The sequence below is a fragment of the Musa acuminata genome, chromosome BXJ3-2 (genome assembly GCF_036884655.1).
Source record: "Musa acuminata AAA Group cultivar baxijiao chromosome BXJ3-2, Cavendish_Baxijiao_AAA, whole genome shotgun sequence".
In the NCBI taxonomy this organism is placed as follows: domain Eukaryota; kingdom Viridiplantae; phylum Streptophyta; class Magnoliopsida; order Zingiberales; family Musaceae; genus Musa; species Musa acuminata.
Window position 1 is genome coordinate 23,481,555 of NC_088350.1, and position 18,957 is coordinate 23,500,511.

Sequence of the window (18,957 nt, forward strand, 5' to 3'; positions counted from 1 at the left end):
GTGTGTGAGCCACAGACACACCTGAGAAAACCAGTGCAGAGAAGGGCCCTTTGTGACAGCTTCAGATGGGAATACTTCAGTGCCCGACTTAAGTCACGGCCTAAACCCTTCATTAGTTGACTCGATAATTGCACAAAGCAATTAATCCTCTGTAAAACATTCTTTACCTAACATAATTTTTTAGTTGTATCAGTCATGCGTTTTCACCGTTGAATTTGCTGTCTGTGTGTGTCTGTGAGTGTGTGTTTGTGAGAGAGAGAGAGAGAGAGAGAGAGAGTACAGAAGATGATTTGATTGATTTCCAGGACAGAACAGTCAGTAATCATGATCATTCGAACTAAAACATAATTAAATAGAATTAAATATGATTAATGGTGGGAATATGTATATGTGTTATCTCCATATAGCAAAATGTCACCCTAAATAATAATAAATTCTTACCAGCTAAAAGTAATAACATTCTATGCATGGCGGTGATGTATTGATAGGAAATATCATGAGATTTCTTATCCTATACTGATATCTATGTGCCTGAAATAAGATGATTCCTATGGTGCCATTATAGAAGCATATCAGTAATGACTGCAATGTCAAACCTATTAAGATTAAGATTAATTGCGAAGGTGAAAGAAAGCCGAAAGGAATAAGAGTGAGAGTATAAGGTTTAGGGTAAGAACACCATGACCTGATGTGGTGATAATTATAATATCCCAAAACATTATTTTTTACTATAAATACTACCCTTCCTTCCTCAATCCTCACACTCAATAGCCCTTCATTTTCCTCCCTCCATCATCTTGTGTGTCTCCAATTTGTTCTCATTTTCCTCTTCTCACCCTCTTCCTCCATCCATTCAGATCTTCGCCATATCTTTCTTCGTCTTCGGCTTATAGATCATGGTTCCTCACCAGATCTCTGGAGGGAGATCTCGTTTCGATCTCTTAGCCTGCGTCTGGCGAGCGCTACTCTTCTTTTAGGGAAACCTCGCACGATCTTCGGTTCTCTTGGTGACTGCAGTCGGATCATGCAAGGGATTCATGTTGTGTTGCGTGAAGAAGAAACCTAGAAAACCTAATCTTTTTTGTCCGCGACTGTTTAACTCTTGGTGATGATGTCTCGTCGAGATCCCTCACCAGTGCATCAGCAGGCACTTGTGTTCATCTCACGGGTAGTCGTGCATGGAGTGGATCTGTCCTCCTTGTTTCTTGATATTACTTCTTCTCCTTGTTCTTGGTCATTTTAGGGTGTTTCCTCCCTTTGATCCACACCCTGAAGGGGCCACAGCCAAGATGCGTGGATCGATCCAAGCAGTTGGTCTTTGTGGGTGTGGCACCATCAAGATTCACATGGATTCGGCCGCCGTTGTACATGAGAATCTTGATGATGCTGCATCGACAAACACATGACTAATCCCTCGAGATGTACCATCAGATCTTGAGGTGATCGATCGCTTGCGTAAGTGTTCCTGGTTTTCTCTCTTCTTCTGTTCGAATAATCTATGATATATTGGATGTGAGCTGAAGTTGCAGGGAGTAGATTTTTCATCTCATACAGTGGACCGGTGAGTTGGTATGTATCTATCTACCTTTGTTCTTCGTGGACGGTTGCCCTCTTTCATCCTCTCTCGAAAAAGTATAATAACATTTTCATGTTAATATATAGGAGAAATTGAAATTGTTGATGGGATATATTGTAGTTGTAATCATATGTTCAGCTTTATCATTTGAACAAAGAAAACAATTATATATATAGTTTTTTGTGATCATCCACCATCAAGGGTTTTATTGACAGGATTAGGGTTACCATCACCGACTATGAACTCAGAGCAAGCATGATATCGGTCAAATTTCTTTTAGATCGACTGGCATCTCCTTTCTAAATTCATCAGTAGGTGGTGATGAAGTCTGTTACATTGTAATTCTTTTTGCATGGTTCTTTTCATATTCTCCTTCCATTCTCTCCTATTTTAGCTGTCAATAAAAGATGAAAGAAGACTCCTCATCTTTTTTTGATTGGGAATGTATCAGCAGAAGTTTCTTCATCAAAGAAAAAACCCTGACAGTGAGTATCTCATGAGTGAATCAAATATTAAATTGAATCTCCAACCTCGGATTGTAATCGACAAGTTCATGCAAGAACTATGGTACGGTTCATCAAATGAGCATGCTGCTAGCCTATGTAGCATAGAGATATTAGGATCCATCCTCACTGTGCTACATGCAAGATTGTGTAGGAAAGATCAGCTGGTAAACTGATCTTACAAACATGGCAAAAGAAAATGTTTAGATCTGGCTGGTCTCATACTCTTAACCATCTTTTAGTAGGTAACTTAACGTGTGTGATCGAAAAGATTTGGCAATTGCTTAATGCAGTTGTATTCATCAAAGATTATATACCTAAGATTGTGGCGTAGCAATAAGATCGGTTACATATTGCATTTCCTCAGTGATTATTGCTAAGTTCCTAGCAAAATAGCTAGACTTGAGAATTGATCGACATTAACATGGTTTTCTTTGGTTCTTATCTTGATGCAGAAATTTTGCTGCATGTACCGAAGATAAAGTCAGGTCTTGTCCGAGAGAGGGCCTCAGATTCCTTCCTGATGATTATTCCCACCATTGTCTTCTCTCTTCACTTTTATTGTATGTTGTCTTCTCTTTTAACACAGATTTGCAGTAAATGTTTCTGCTTCGGTTTCTTTTCAAGAGGTTTTGCAGCAGAAGGGGTAACAAAAGACCTCTGAAGCTGCAAACATATGATCCGTGAGAAGGATACCGAGGGAAATTCTTATTTAAGGGGACAAATAGATCACAGAACTCAAAAGAAGCATGAGGAATGAGCAAGGATTCACCATGACCATTGAATGAAGGTGGTCAAATGTATATCTGCCTGCATTCACCATGAATCTCTTGGTCTTTGATGTTATTCGTTGTCGTATGTGTTAGATTCACCATGTATCATGGTGGACACAAAGGTACTGTTTGCTATTAATATGTAATGCTCGTCCCACCTTCACTCATGCAGGTGGGCCCCTCGCAAGGGGACATCCTCCGAGTCCAGTTATAATGTGGCATGGACCAACGTTGAAGGACATTCTCGCCCATAATTGTCTGGAAAACGTACCTTGTATCTTTTCTCTTCTGTGAACACAAACAATCATGCACGCTTTGGGGGTGGGTGGGGATTCACCTGGACAATAATTCTAGTGTACAAGCCTACACAATTGGAGGTGGTATTTGATATGCGGACACCGTATGTTAGACACACAAAAGAGTGATAGAAGAATAAGCATGCATGTACTTGATTATTCAATGTAACGGTATTTTGCTAGTACAATTAAGACATGCTGCACCTCCATTTTACTGTCCGTCACACACGATTTGCAGGCCTCGATCTACGCTGTGCTCAACCAGAAACAGATATCGAAACATTGAAACCTTTATTAACCACTATCCCTTAGATTATTTCTTTAGATTGTAAGAGACATATAGCTTCCTCCGTAAGCTCGTAAATGCAACATAGCTGATAATACAGATGACATGTCAACAAATAACATAGTACTTACTTTGTGGCGAAGATAGGTGGAGGTGAATTACTCGAGCAGACTGAATACTGGAAGCTTCTTTTGGGCCTAAGCTGCCTAGAATCATATTACAGTATGCGAAAAGGTGGCTCAAAGTGGGTACATAATTGCTAAGCTTAATTACGGTGATTAACAACATAATCTCGGAAGCACTGGCTTTTGAGGATTCTGCTTTATATTCATCAATTAATCGGACAATCCAGCTCTGCTCCTCGGATGCTCCTTAAAGTCCATAATGTCGCCCGCCCATCTCGTCACTGCTTGATTCTCGCAGACACAAATCTAGTCGGCTACCTGATTGATCAATCTGAAGTCATGGCTCACCAACACCAGGCCACCATCCCACTCATTCAGTGCTTCTGATAGGGAATCAATGGTCACGATATCCAGATGATTTGTAGGTTCATTGAGCAGCAGCATATGCTCCTTAAAAGTCCATAGAATCATAAAACAGTATGCTCGGAAGTACTGGTACATAACTGCTTAACTTAATTACGGTGATTAACAACATAATATCGGAAGTACTGGCTTTTGAGGATTCTGCTTTGTCTTCATCAATTAATCATACAATCCAGCTTTGCTCCTCAGATGCTCCTTAAAGTCCATAATGTCACCCTCCCACTTTGTCACTGCTTCATTCTCGCAGACCCAAATCTCGTCGGCTACCTGATTGATCAATCTGAAGTCGTGGCTCACCAACACCAGGCCACCATCCCACTCATTCAGTGCTTCTGCTAGGGAATCAATGGTCTCGATATCCAGATGATTTGTGGGTTCATCGAGCAGCAGCATATGCGGTTGCCTCCAGGCCAGCCAAGCAAAGATCACCCTGCTCCTTTGACCATCTGACAAGTTCTTCATAGGCATTACCTGTGCTTTTCCTGACAATCCAAACTTTCCAATTGCAGCTCTCATCCTCTCCTCCTCATTGCCTGGGTACTCTCTCATCATGTACTGAAGTGCAGACATCTCTAGATCAAGCTTCTCGGCCAGATGCTGATGAAACTGGGCAATTCTGAGATGGTTGTGCCGCCTAACCATTCCATCCAAAGGGATAAGATCACCAGTCATCAGCTTGAGCAATGAGCTCTTCCCAGCACCATTGGGCCCTACTAGTGCTACTCTGGAATCAAGGTCCACACCAAAATCAAGGTTCTTGTAGATGAGTGTCTCTGGGGTATATCCAAAAGTCACTCCCACAAACTGCAGGACTGGTGGGGGAAGTTTACCAACATCTACAAAGCGAAAGACCAATACTTTGTCCTTCACCACTTTTTCCGTAAGTCCACCGCGCTCCATCTTGGCAAGAGTTTTCTCCTTGCTCTGGGCTTGACGGGCCAACTTAGCAGAACCATGACCAAATCGAGCAATGTACTCTTTCATAGAAGAAATTTGCTCCTGCTCCCACTTGTACTGCTTCATCTGATTTTCTTCCAGCTCTGCACGAGTCTGGAGCCGGTGTAGAATTTTAGCTTCTTGCTCTGCATGTGGATGATGTTGGTACAGACACCATTAAGAAAATCCTGAGAGTGTGACACCACAACTAGGATACGATCAAGTTTCTTCAGAGACTCTTCCAACCAGACACATGCCTCTAAATCTGCAAAACAAAACAAGAACAAGCAAGCCTAAGTTTTGCATACTACCAGTCAAATGTGCATTCATACAACATCAGAAGCTGATCTTCTCATTTATGAAAAGTTTTGTAATAGGGAAGAGAACTCTACTACATGATAAATGCTTAAATTTATGTCCTGATTGTACAATGTATAAAAGATTCATTTAGATAACTGTATATACTTGTGAGCACAGATCTGGCCAAGGAAAGAAACAATTTGATCAAATGATCAAAACTTAACTATAAGCAATGCCTCATAATGCAATTTGGAAAAAGAATAGAAGCTCTTTTGCAGTATTGCAATAGTCGCTTTGTCTATGATGAGAGCATGAGTAGACGGACATTATCCTCAAGTGAATAACCACCAAGTATGAAAAGCAGTGCTGTTCCGGCACTTAACATGAACAAAATCCATCTTAGCAGCATCCTGCTACAATGTAAACAATTTTTGAAAAATAAAAGCACAAACAAAAGCTAACAACAATGTGCAGATGAAGTGTAAAATGAAATATGGAAAATATATGGTTGATGTGGAAAGAGAGACAAAAAAAAAAGAGAATCTACCGGAGTTACACCAGCTTTTTCACTATTTTCATGCTCAGCTCTGGTAGGAACATCTGTAGAAGCAAATTCAGTAACCTTGGAAGCAAATCTAACTAATGTACTTTTCTGAGAAGCACAAAACATGATAACAACAGAATATCACAATGATATTATCATTTTAATTACTGTAAACTGCACAAGGTAATTCTAAAGACATAAAAATCAATCATCATAATGCAAATGTACAAGAGCTTTTGTCAAGTTAGCACATATTTAGATATCTAACCTGAACCATCTCAGGCTTTTTGCAACCGATTTAGGAGACTCTTATTTCTGTAATTCAGATTTGCTCAGGTAATGAATGTAGAGTTTCAACAAGCAACCCTTGATGATACTTGAATTTCAAGGAAATTCATTGAGATAACTGCTTCAAGGATGCAATTGATAGGGAAATCAAGTTTGGCAGTTGCAATGTTATACCAATCCATGTAAGTTTGTAGAAAACCAAATTCTTAATTAGTTGGCATATCAAAGTGCAACACCATATCTAATATAATATTACATGGACGGATGGGAATTAGTCATTTAAGATTCCGAAACAACTCAGTCTACATTTCAAAAGTTTCAACCCAAACCCCATGAATTAACTTGCATATATGTTTAGCCAATATGGCTCACAATAACAAAAAAATGAAAGTTCTTATCTACATCTACATATCCATTCTGGATTGTCTAGGACATGATACTTGTAGGATACTTCATGATATATGTAGATATATGTATCATGATTTTTAAATAATTAATAAACAGATAAAATAATTTTAGAATTCGGCAAATAGTTTTTCATTATAGAAACGAAAACATGTTTTATATAGTAATTATAAGTTATCTGTATTTTCATTAAATTATGATTAATAAAATTGATAGAATGATCTTATTTCACTTACAATAAGTTTCTTCTATCTTCTTTATACAACTGAAATATTATATAATAAAATTCTTTTTGTCCATGGTAAATAGGGTAGGAATGCTTCCATGTTGATTAGTGACTTGTTATTATCTATCATAATACATAACTATCTATTTCAAAACTTCAATTAAATATCAAGCCTTGCCGTAAATTTAATTTTTGTGTACAAATTCAAGGCATTTTATAACTACTTTTCTTAAAGATGTCACGTATCAGCATATATGTCTTGTGACATATCAGTGTCCCATATATCAGTATATAGGCTTCACAAATCACAAGAAAATATTCGACATTTAAGTTATTTAATGAGTAGCAGATTAGAGAAAATTGTTTTTTGAATGTTCCGAAGGTCTAGTGTAACATAATGGATCATTAGTATTGATTTTGCTATTCCTTCATTACAGCCACATCCACTTTATTAGATGATAATCTTCCATGTAAACATGTGATAACCCAAACAAATCTACCAACTCCAACACCTACCCAAGATACCAACTGTTCAAGCCCCAAGGAAACCTAGCTAAGCTGATCTTGTTTCAGGTACGTATATCATTAGTCAAACTTGGCATCACCAACTGATCCTGATAAAATTGTATACCAATAACATAAAAGAAAAAACAATACGATGTAAAGGTCATCGACCTATCAAAACAGGAATAATAATTAATTTCTTTGTATGAAAAATCCAACTATGCCAAATAATAAATAAAGAGGACCAATGGCAACTAGTTTCCTGATATTGGAAAAAGGAATATATATTTTACCAAGATGATTTGTAGGCTCGTCAAGCAAGAGGATAGTTGGGTTCATAAACAATGCTCTAGCCAAAGCAATCCTCATACGCCATCCACCAGAGAAGTCACGGGTTTTCTTTGCTTGCATTTGTTTATTAAAACCAAGTCCATACAAAATTTCAGCAGCTCGCTTCTCAGCAGTGGATGCATCTATTGCTTCCAATCGCTCATATATACGATCCAAAGCTTCTCCACCACCACCATCCTACAAGAAGTCATAAAATCCAAACATATATAAAAGAATAATAGATCACTTTGATTAAAGACGTATATAACCAAGCTGCTATCTGCAACATGAAAATTGTGCTTACAAACAAACCTCAGCAGCTAAGATTTCAGCTTCTTTCTCCAGCCTCAATCTTTCTTCATCACAATTAATGACGGCCTCCAAAGCTGACATGTCTGAAGCTTCAATCTCCCGGGTAAGGTGATATATATCCATGTGCTCAGGAATTGGAAGCTCTCTGCATCCTATTGCTGCAAGAAGGGTGGATTTCCCACAGCCATTAAGTCCTAACAAACCATAGCGCCTACAAGTAGAACAAATTAGCTACATAAACAAACCAAGGCATAAAATCTAACTCCAATACTAAAGTTAGAAGTTGACATGCAAAACCTGCCATAGTTGAGCTCCAACTCAGAATCCACTATAAGGTCATGCCCATGAAAGGTTAGTGATAACGACTCAATCTGGAATGTGTACAATTGCCAAGGATTATGAAATGAAGGCAAAAAATATTCATAATGACAAAAGAAACACAGTAGAAGCCATGAATATGTTAACTTGATCATCTTGTTCAGCGCCACAACAATAGGACTGCAAAGGGTCTGGTCATAGTTGTCTATATCTATTAATATTCAAGTGATAAAATAAAATCAGTATATAACAAACATCAATCCGTCATAAATAAATCAAATTCATCAATAATTCCAAAATTCCATATAGTGACAAAATGAACCCTTTCAAGCAACCAACTTCAAGGGGGCAATGAACCATCCAAAAGTTAGTATATATCATATTCTTAACAATTATGAAATAAGGAAAACAAGAATATGCTTGTGCAGATAAGGAAAAGATTAAGAGAAGCAGTCCTGTCAACAAGATGGAAACAGAATTTTTTGGACAATGGTGACCAAATAAGTTCTGTAATTTTGAGCTTCATCCTGGTACTCAACAATCAAGACAAGAATTGCTTATGAGCCTGTAATCATATGATGCATCTGTTCTCAACACTGCTTCAGAGCAAACAACATACTGAATAAAGACATCTTGTTCCACTGTCGTCATCCTCATCATTATTTATTTAAGGTCACTCTTAAGAACATCAGAAGAAAAGCATATAGCCTTACAATATTAAAAAAATTCTTAATGATATAGTATCGTTTCAAAAACTTGGCCAACATAAACACTCCTTTTTCTTCCTTAATGATATAGAAATTCATTAAGCTTTGGAGTGTAAGGGGATTCATATGTATATTTTTTAAGTGAGCTTTTCCCAATATATTCTTTATTTAGATGATGATAAAGAATTTCATAACTGATGGTAGAAAACATAGGCAAAATATCTACAAGCAATGAAGACAAATAAAAATAGTCTTTAGTTCTCTGATAACCATAAAAGCCTAGGCCATACTGACTGTCTTTTCCGAATCAAGGACTTCACCAAATAAGGGGCAATATTATTGCGACAGAAAAGAATAACTCTGTGCCCAGAATTTCATAACTCTGTACCCCGATCACATTGCAAGCCATAAACAACATAACATTTTATAAGTGACTCATTTCCTACGAAACTGCACCTAGTGGTCCATAAGAAATATTAAATTAACTTGTATATATGCCCAAACAATTCTCATTTTTAGTCTTAATTTCAAATTCGAACCCTACTTGATTTGATAATCGAAAACTGATGATCATGCTCAGATACATTTTCACTATAATCAAAATTCCATTTCTGAAATAACCCCACTATGATTTTCACTTGTTAGATTAAGCATTAGCTCACTTAACACGGAACAAAAACGTATCTTTACGAACCAAAGGTGGAGAGGGAAAATTGAAGGTACATGGATATCTCTGGAGAGCGGATGCGAGGCGAGGACACCCGTGCACGTCCGATCCGAGATCCGCATCGATCCGACTCCATCGGCCAGCTTCCCCACCGCTGCCCCATTCGGCACATCGGCGGCCGCCTTCGACGACGTGGCCGATGATTTCCCTCCCCTCTTCGCCGCCGCCGCGGCCTTTTTAGCCGCCGCCTTCTTCTTGCTCGCGTCCGACACCATCGCCTGCTCAAATCCCCAAACCAAATCAACGGATCGGTCTCGACAGACGGTAGACGGACAAAACCCAGGCTAAATTAGAAGGGGAGAGAGCAATCGGAGGGCGGCGTGGAGGATACGGTTCCTCCTTTCTTGCGAGGGTTTGCCCTTATTGCCGATCTAATATTAGTTCAATTACTGCTTTATTATTATACTACTGAACCCAACCATCACCTTGCTTTGTTCTTCGTGATACGGCTAGCATTAATATGCGGTTACTTCATCTACCGTTAAATTAGTATGCGGACATCTTATCTGCCGTCCACGCGTGAGTTGGGAATCGATCCGGTCCGAGGCGGTTCGAGTGGGCCAGAGATCCGTGACTGCACGATTCATAAAGCATTGAGATCTGACCTGACCTCCGGCGCTTTGAGATCCACGTGAGTTCTGATTACTGGGCTGAGCTTGATATTTGGTGGGTCTCTATTCGCTGGCAGCCCCAAATGCAACTTGGAATGTGGAATTTGGTGTGCAATTCTTGGATTCGCCAATCGACCTTTCAATGTTATCATAGGAGGCATTGCCTCGAGATTATTGTAGACTGCAAATTGAGATACAAGACGCATTGAATCTATCAATATAGATCGAGTTTATTTTGACGATCGATTAGACTTGCAATTGTGACCTACACAGATCAAGATTTGTGTCTTTTAAATCAGGTTCGAGGAAGGATAGTGGTGTAATCTGACCACTAAACATGAATAAGAAACATATGCATAATCGAGAAATTAAATTGTTTATCACCCAAGTGAGGGGCGTCAAAAGAGCCCCAACTTCGAAAGGTTTGGTTCAGTTTATTAATTAAATCTTTTAAATCTTAAAAGAATGAAATTCTCTCAATTATTTATTTATTATTAAAGATATTTTAAATTTCCTAAAGATGCTAGTCTTTTTTATTATAAGGATCAAAGAGATGAAAAATCTTATATTATCGATTCATATTAGTCTTCTTTCATTATATTATAAAAATAAAATTTATTTATTTTAAATTTTTATAATGTTATTTTTTTAAAAAAAATCATAAATTTAGGAATTTCCTGTAGAGCGTCCTAATTTTAAAAAAAAATTAGATAGCATTCAATTTTTTTTTAAGATCATCATCCTATCCTTGTTAACCACTGCCCTCCACTTATCGATCGCTCCCCTCCCCTCTTATAACTGCTTGCACTTCTGCAGTAGGCTAGCCCCATTGACCTCTCCCATGACTGCTTGTGCCTCAACATGTGAGCTAAATCTCATCAACTGGCTCCTCCTCTCCATTGGATGCCTACACCTCCATGTACAAACATGTCTAATTGGTCGCCCCCCTTCTCTCTCTTAGTCGTTTACACCTCCATGTGTAAGTTAACCATATTGAATCTACCCCCGACCTCCTACACCTCTACATGTGAGTTGGTCCCATCACCACTCCTCTAGACAAACGTAGGGATGGTGGTGAAATGGAGAAGGCAATGACGATAAAAGCATGGGTAAAATAATCATTTATGTGATCATGGATATTATTTAAAAAAATTTCAAAGTTGGGATGAATTTATCTTTTTTCACGGTCCTAAAAAAAATTAAACTTACAAGATTTTTTTGAGAATTTATCTTTTTTATAATATAATTTTTATTTTTATTTTTAATAAATTTTATTAGACATGTACAGTCCAACAAATTGATTCACTCATTCAATTCAATCTTTATAACCATGATGGGCACCTATTCTTTTTATTATATTCCTTTTATTTTTCTATTTTATTCTTTCTCTCTCATCCTTGGGACACTACATTCCAGCAGAATCAGAAAACCCCATGGCCACAGTTAAAAGACTTGTCATTAGTTTTCCCCAAAACCCAATAAGAGGACAGGTTAGATTTGGATGTGGGGTGGGTGATGAGATGCATGGTTTCCAGATCCAAAATGTTGGACTGAGACCATCCATCATAAGGGGCAGTGGCTGTGTCTGCATCCAAATTGGATATCGCTTGAAATGGACAAAACACCAGCCTCTCCGTCTGTTGGAGTTGCTCCCAGGCATTGCAGCATATGGTTTTGCAGATCGGAGAGGCAGACAAATTTGCCACAGAGATGGACAAGACATTTGTCTTGTCCAATCTTTCTAGGGAAGGGAGGATCACAACCTCTCTCTCTCTCTCTCTCTCTCTCTCTCTCTCTCTCTCTGCTTCAAATCTTTCATTGCCTTGATTTCACAGCCCTCCCACCAACCAATGCATCTGGTTTTGAATCTTCACAAACACCTGCCATCAAGAACCTCGCAAGGCTTGCAATCATACTTGATTAATGATGCACTTCTAACAACATGCTCCAATCTGTACACCAGCCGAAGATGATCACTCTTTTATCTCAATATAAAAAGAGAGTCCTCATCTGCTACCACCACATTGTGAACCATCCCTGAGCTGGCTTGGCTGGAGAAGTGCTACCTCAAAGGGAACCAAAACAAGAAAAAGAAAGTGCTCCATGGGCATTGTTTTGAGAGTTAATCGCAAGTGACGACACTAAGATTTCAGCACAGTTATCAGACTGTTGTCATCTTGCTTGATTGAAGATTCCATGACAGATATCTCAGTTATCAACTGTGAGGCTCCATCCCATCAACCCCAACCTGCCCTAAATACAAGTCCACCTCAGTGTGTTGAGATGTTGGTGGCCTTGGTCTTTCTATATTCACAGCCTGACATTGCAGACTCTCATCTCTTTGACATCTTTCCTTTTAAATATCCTTCGGTGGATGCACAAGGTGCATGCACTAAGGCATCCACTGTCTCACTATTCATACTCTTAGAATATGAGTATAACCAAGGTGTGTTCCTTTAAAATATGAGAGTTGACTCATGCTTTGTCTAGTTAGGAATCTATCATCAAATAAGGCTTATGTTTCTTGCCAGCAGATATATCCAGTGGGTTCACGTTGGATTCTTATCTGAATGCACAAGACCAGAATTATCAAGATGATGCCTGGTTATCTTGAATCCTACTGTCATATACGTTGGCAAACATGTTCTATATATGCAGATAAGGTTGGTATTAGGGTAAGACAATCATCAGTTTAGCTTGGAAAGTTGCTGCTCAAATGTCTTGTCGATATCAGTATTCATATAATTGAGATGGACTGAGAAGAGTCAAGTCAGTTTTAATACCAAACAAGGTGCTGAAAGGTAAAAGATAGATTTGTCTATGAGCCACTCACACAAACACATGGTTTGGAAGTGTTTCTTGACTTCTCCTTTTCCAAGACGTTTCTTCTTTCTCTGTCTTCTTTGTTTTCTTGGGTTCTAACCATGAACAACACCTCATAGGTAGCTGTGAATAGTTTCCACCGGACCATACAGTTGTGCTTCTGTCGTATTTGTTGTTTTGTGCATTCCCATGGTTGCCATACTTTGTTTTCAATATGCATAGCTACAGATTATCCAAAAGTATTTGAAGTTGAACAGTGTGTTGAGAAGCTAATGGACCGCATAAACAATGTGAAGGCGCATTAGATCCACATCAACCTAAATACCACATGGTACTACAGTACAAAATAACATGCCGCAAGAAAGCAAACAGTAGGGTTTATGTCTGAGAACACAAGATCTTTCCATGAATGGACTACCTTTTCCCTTTTCATGATTAGTTGAGCTAAAGATCAAGAGCCACTATGTGACTGTGTTCATGACACGACCACTTCCGTGACAATCTCATGTCTTTCTCCATCTGTCAATGTGTAGAAGTCATCATTTTTTCTTTGGGCTGCAAAATGATGTGTTTGGTGCCTGAAAACATTTTCCAATAGCGACTGGTGCTGTTGTTACTGTTAATGATGTGAAAGATGTAGATTTTCTTGAGTACAAAGTTTAGACTAAGAGCATCAACATTTTCTAGAATTCAGCAGTGTCAAGTCCCCTCTCTCTAAATTCTACTACACGAGTCGGTGCTGTTGAACATCGAACACAAACTAGTTTCTGCTTTCGTCAGTCATCACCAACCACTTTGAAGAGAAGACAGCAATCAAATACCAGGGCATTGCCCACTGGAAGCAAGGTTCATGGTGATGACCTTCTTCTTGAATGATCAAGTGTATAAAATATTTATGATCGAGGAGGCAAAGGAACAAAGTTATTATTATTGGGTCAGAGTTGCAGCTACATGTCTAATCACAAGTTGTTTTCCTTTTATAATGACATGAGAGATTCAAAAGTTAGCTGGAAGTTGAAAACATGGGACACTGGTCAATTTCACTGCTGATGACTACAGTGTCCCTTTACATCACAGAAAATGAGGGGTTGACATCCATTCTCAACCATCTTAAGGTATCAATCCATGACTCCCGAGAGCAAAACAATGGCTAAAGCAGAAGGTTAACATGTGGACGAACTCAGCAGTGCAAGGGGAAAGGTTAAGCTATCGGGGGGAGGTGCTGTTTGGTAGCATCACATGTACTAATCACTTGGGCAGAGATTATCGCTACATTCCGATTGCTTGTTACATTAATTAAAAGGGAGGGGATGGCGACAAGTCTTGACACAGCCCTCGGACTTGAACTCTGGCATGGAGTCAGTGACAATTTTGTCTACCATATGCACTTGGACTAGACTGATCCAACAGAATTCAATGCTTCTACCAGCATATATTGGTCTCGGTAGAAGGAATGGAGGGAAGAGGAGCAAGCCAAAACGAGCAGGGTTTCATCAGATGTAGGGTCTCCAAAAGTACAGGGACTGGGTTTTCTTTATAGGTGGTGATGGTGAGTCTTATAAATCTCTGACACCAAGATGCGTGCAGCCAAGAGAGGCTGGAGAAGCCGATTGAAACTTGACAGCCTATCCTTTGACTTGTTTAGCATTTCCAACCTCTATATACCTCTGCGTTGTCCATCTCCTTCTCTGTCTCCTTCATACTGTGTTGTGGCAGTGTTCCAAGGCCAGGCGATCGACCTCAAGAATCCAGTGGGAAGAAGACGTGGGGGTGGAGCCACAGGCGATCGAGCTGCAACATCTGCCGCCATGGGGAGGGCTCCATGCTGCGACAAGGCAAATGTCAAGAAAGGCCCCTGGTCTCCGGAGGAAGACAAGCAGCTGAAGGAGTACATGGAGAAGCATGGAACAGGTGGAAACTGGATCGCTCTCCCTCAGAAAGCTGGTAACCCAAAGGAGTTTTGTGGTTTCAATTCCCTTTTTGTATTTGTATGCGCTCTTCCACGAGTGTTTGAGGAATTCTGGGGATTGAAATGGACTGCCAACAGGTCTGAGGAGGTGTGGGAAGAGTTGCAGGCTGAGATGGCTCAACTATTTGAGGCCTAACATAAAGCACGGGGATTTCTCCGATGAGGAAGATAGGATCATTTGCAGCCTGTTTGCTAACATCGGAAGCAGGTGAATTTGATCGTGTTCTTGATGCCACTGCATTCGATGCGATGGAGTCCGTAGTTATATGCTTTCTCTCATCCGATGTGCCAAATTCCCAAGTGCAGATGGTCCATCATAGCAGCCCAGCTTCCGGGGAGGACTGACAACGACATCAAGAACTACTGGAACACCAAGCTGAAGAAAAGGCTCATGGGCCTACCGACATCCCACAGAAAGCCTCATCATCAGCAGCAGAAGAAGCATCAGCTCCAGGAGCAGCAGCAGCAGCAACAACAGCAGTTCTTTCCGTCGTCCTTTGCGGCCACTGCTCCGTTCTCATCGTCAGCACCTGACCTGGAAGGCATCCCCATCTCTCATCTCCTGAATTCTCTGGTGGCACACCCGACGCATCAGAGTGGCAATCTCATCGTGTTCGGAGGTGATCACCACAGCTGCAGTTCATCCGATGGCAGCAGCATACAGATCGGCTACGGGAGGGACTTCAACCACGGGTTATATAATGGAAGGGAGAACATGGGCTTCGAGAGCCATCTCTATGGCGGGTTGGAGACCGAGAAGCTTCTGCTTGGTGGTGGTGGTGGTGGTGGATGTGAAGCATCATCGATTGGATACAGCTTTGGTGAGGTCAAGCCGACCATCGCTTGTCCAACTGATGCCTGCCATGGCCTCTATCTGGATGGCAGAAGCGGTGCAGCCACGGACACGAGCTTCAGGAACATAGCAAGCGCCATGTACCACTGCTGACTGTATAATTACAAGCATCTGTTTTCCTTTATTTTCTCCTCCTCCTCCTCCTCCTCCTCCTCCTCGGGAGGAGGGATATGATTGTGTGACTTTGACGGTGCATGGGCTTCTTCACAACCAGCGTCGGATATTGTTCTTGGGGTTGCTTCTGACACGATGTTTGCTGTGTGTGTCTGGTCCGACCTCATCATTCAGAGCTAAATCTAATGTGCCTGCCTCCAGCGCTCGGTGAGTTGCAGTCTCCCAAGAACATCATCGAGAGTCGCAACGAATCATAAAGAAACAGAAACCCTAAATCTATCAAGTCATCATAGGCCTTCACTCGAAGAAACAGAAAGCTTCTTTAACCTGTAAATGGCTTCCTCCATCTGAGTCTCAATTCCCGAAGAAGCACCAACAGTGCAAACACATATCAATGACCTTCAGAGGTCACATGGAGATGGGACATGGAAACCGGGGACAACTCGGTACCAGCGGAAGAAGCGTGTCTCGTCCTCATATATAAATGCGACGCTTTGGAGCGTAGCTCCAACTGAGATCGGCTTCGTGGGCTTTTCAGTGTTCTCAGCTTCTTGCGAGCTCATCCATGGCGGTAAGCTTTGGCTGTTCCAAGAAAAATAGGGGAGACAGGACAAGGGTGTTGGTTCTTTAAGGCCAGCGCAACCGCAGCATCGATGAATGGGAGGAGAAGATAGAGAGTCTTCCTTGGCCGGCAGAGGGAGAGGGAGAGGATATATGCTTTCAAATCCAAGTTGATTTCAGAGCTTAGATTCTTTTGTCATCATCTTGCATTAACCTTAAAAGATAAAAACATCTGTCTTCCTGAATTCTCCCACCAAAGGCTTTGTCACTTTCTCTTGCATTCTTTCACGCTTGCATGTCAGTATGTGGTACATGTTTTATTGATTGGGCTGCACTTAACTTTGCTGTCATATACATTACATGCTTGCGACTTAATTTGCTACATATGTAAATATGGAAGCCAATAAAATCTTTGACAAGTAACAAAAACAAGAGGCAAAGTCTTTGATTCACTGAGATACATTACCACTTTAATCTAAAAGTTTCGAGTACAGATTTATTAATGACTTTTATTTTTGTTCCATAAAGATAGTTGAAAGATCATAATAGCAATTTTGTTAACAAAGAAAATAAAATTTTCAAATGAACTGATTTTAATTAATTAAAATCTTAATCCAATCGAACGACATAATAATATTTATAAAATTAATCCCATATTATTTGTAAAATTAGGTATTTGGATCGATTTGATTAATGACTTATGATAGTGAACTTAATGAAACCTTTTAAATTAAAATCGATTTGATTCGATTCAAATTGGTTAATCGAATCAGAGAAGGGTACTTCCAAATTAGAATCTTCAAAACCAAATCATTACTATGCGATTCTCAAATAACTTGATTTTAGATTTTGAATTGATTTGAAGACCCCTAACATTAACACATTGTTATGATAAACTATGCCATTCTCAAGAAAAACAAACAAACCAGTTTTCCATGTCAAAGCTTGCTCAAAAGGATGTCATGGAGGATGGATTATGATATTGGGTTAAGAGTAAGTGAAGTTTATTAAAGCCATAAAATCTCACTTGCGAAAATGTTGTTTGAAATAATTCTCAAAGTTGACGAGGTTACTGATAGAGTTTTCTTCTTGGATATATACAAGTCCAAGGCTCCAAATAACAATTACTGCCTTTCTTAGCTTCTTTACATAATAATAGGTTGTAAAACCCATTATTCCTTCAAAAAAATTTGATGTCTTTGGAGATTCACTGTTTATTGAGCTATATATATATATATATCACTTAAAAATCATGTAATGACACTTCATTTGGCAGATAATGTTGCAGCTTTGCCAGCTGTCTCACCTACTTCAGTATAATTTACACCTCTATATAGTTTAAGTTTGATCAATCTTTTTAGAAGAATGTCCTTTCATAGGGGTAGTAGATGGGATGGTAGGTACAAGGTTGGCATTTTTATACGAGGACAGACTCTGCCATAAAGAAAATTGCAGTGTCCCAAAGTTATGAACTTGATCTTATGAGTTAATTACATACTAGATTATCTTGTAATTTATTAAAATTACAAGTTGCAGTTTCCAGTTAGGTCCCAAAGTTGCAGTTTCTAGTTAGATCTATCTCGATTTGTAAACTTAAAAAATTTATTAAAATTTTTATAATTATAAAAATAAAATATTTAATTTTATATATCCTAAAACCATCGACTTTATCGACGGAAGATACAATACGTGACAACACATGCATGAATGATATGAAAATAATAGGCAAAAAAGATAATTTCAATAGTAGTAGTGGATGGTGACATCATGGGTGGCTATTGTGGTGGTGATTGGCTTTGTCGATGTCAATATGAATATCAATGACAAGGAAAAAGAGACAAAATAGTAAGACATTTATGTCGTCGGAGGAAGAGAAAGAAGATGGTGGTGAGGCATCTGCATCGGCGCCACACCACTCTTCCTCCTCTTTCTCTTCCAACGATGCAGTGGTCAACGAAATCGAAAATGAGGCAGTATGGTGCCATATCAAACGATGCAATAGTCGATGATAACAAAGAGGACATAGAGCGGTGCAGCACTAACATAAAGGAGACAGTGCAACGTTGCATCGAACGATGCGAAGGTCGATGAAAACGAAAAGGAGACGAAACAATATGGTGACAATGCAGATGTCTCATCTATCTCCTCTTTCTCCTCCGATGTTGCATTGCTCTATCTCACTTGCCTCCTCTTCCTCCTCCAATGCTGAAGGAGGAAGAGGAGGGAGGTGAGGTGTCGACGCAGATGCCTCACCTCCCTCCTTTTCCTCCTTCAACATCAACATATATTATGTGTCTCACTAGTATGCTTCCTCTTTCTCCTCGTCATTGATATTTAGATTGACATCGACAAAACGGACCACCACATCGTTATCGCCAACCACCATCACAACGACCACCCACAACGTCATCAATAGCCACCATCGTTAAATTACCTTTTTACCTATC

At 39.6% G+C, this 18,957-nt stretch overlaps 2 protein-coding genes and 1 long non-coding RNA gene across 4 annotated transcripts; 2 read left to right on the plus strand and 1 right to left on the minus strand.

Moving 5' to 3' along the window:
* The first annotated feature begins 763 nt into the window (after nucleotides 1–763).
* Nucleotides 764–3,362, plus strand: LOC135630841 (uncharacterized). Of its 2 annotated transcripts, none has more exons than XR_010494155.1 (2): nucleotides 764–2,879; nucleotides 3,025–3,362. It is a non-coding gene; the product is annotated as an uncharacterized LOC135630841 (long non-coding RNA). The 2 variants fall into 2 exon arrangements; XR_010494154.1 differs by having other exon boundaries at nucleotides 764–2,869.
* Nucleotides 3,363–3,420: 58 nt separating this feature from the next.
* Nucleotides 3,421–9,959, minus strand: LOC103971715 (ABC transporter F family member 1). Its single transcript, XM_009385811.3, is given in 6 exon segments — nucleotides 3,421–5,037; nucleotides 5,040–5,183; nucleotides 7,479–7,713; nucleotides 7,828–8,038; nucleotides 8,125–8,198; nucleotides 9,576–9,959. Coding segments are annotated over 6 exon segments (1,779 nt in total). The 5' UTR covers nucleotides 9,795–9,959; the 3' UTR covers nucleotides 3,421–4,141.
* Nucleotides 9,960–14,527: 4,568 nt separating this feature from the next.
* LOC103971736 (transcription factor MYB87) lies at nucleotides 14,528–16,048 on the plus strand. Its single transcript, XM_009385840.3, has 3 exons — nucleotides 14,528–14,957; nucleotides 15,061–15,190; nucleotides 15,289–16,048. Exons 1-3 carry the CDS (start codon nucleotides 14,591–14,593, stop codon nucleotides 15,926–15,928), a joined length of 1,137 nt encoding a protein of 378 aa, XP_009384115.3. The 5' UTR covers nucleotides 14,528–14,590; the 3' UTR covers nucleotides 15,929–16,048.
* Nucleotides 16,049–18,957: the final 2,909 nt, after the last annotated feature.

What these genes read in the sequence shown, in the direction of transcription:
- LOC103971736 (XM_009385840.3), top strand. Translation starts at nt 14,591, where the DNA reads ATGCGTGCAGCCAAGAGAGGCTGGAGAAGCCGATTGAAACTTGACAGC. An exon ending in CGCTCTCCCTCAGAAAGCTG is followed by an intron (nt 14,958 to 15,060) that starts GTAACCCAAAGG and finishes GACTGCCAACAG; the next exon opens with GTCTGAGGAGGTGTGGGAAG. An exon ending in TTTGCTAACATCGGAAGCAG is followed by an intron (nt 15,191 to 15,288) that starts GTGAATTTGATC and finishes TCCCAAGTGCAG; the next exon opens with ATGGTCCATCATAGCAGCCC.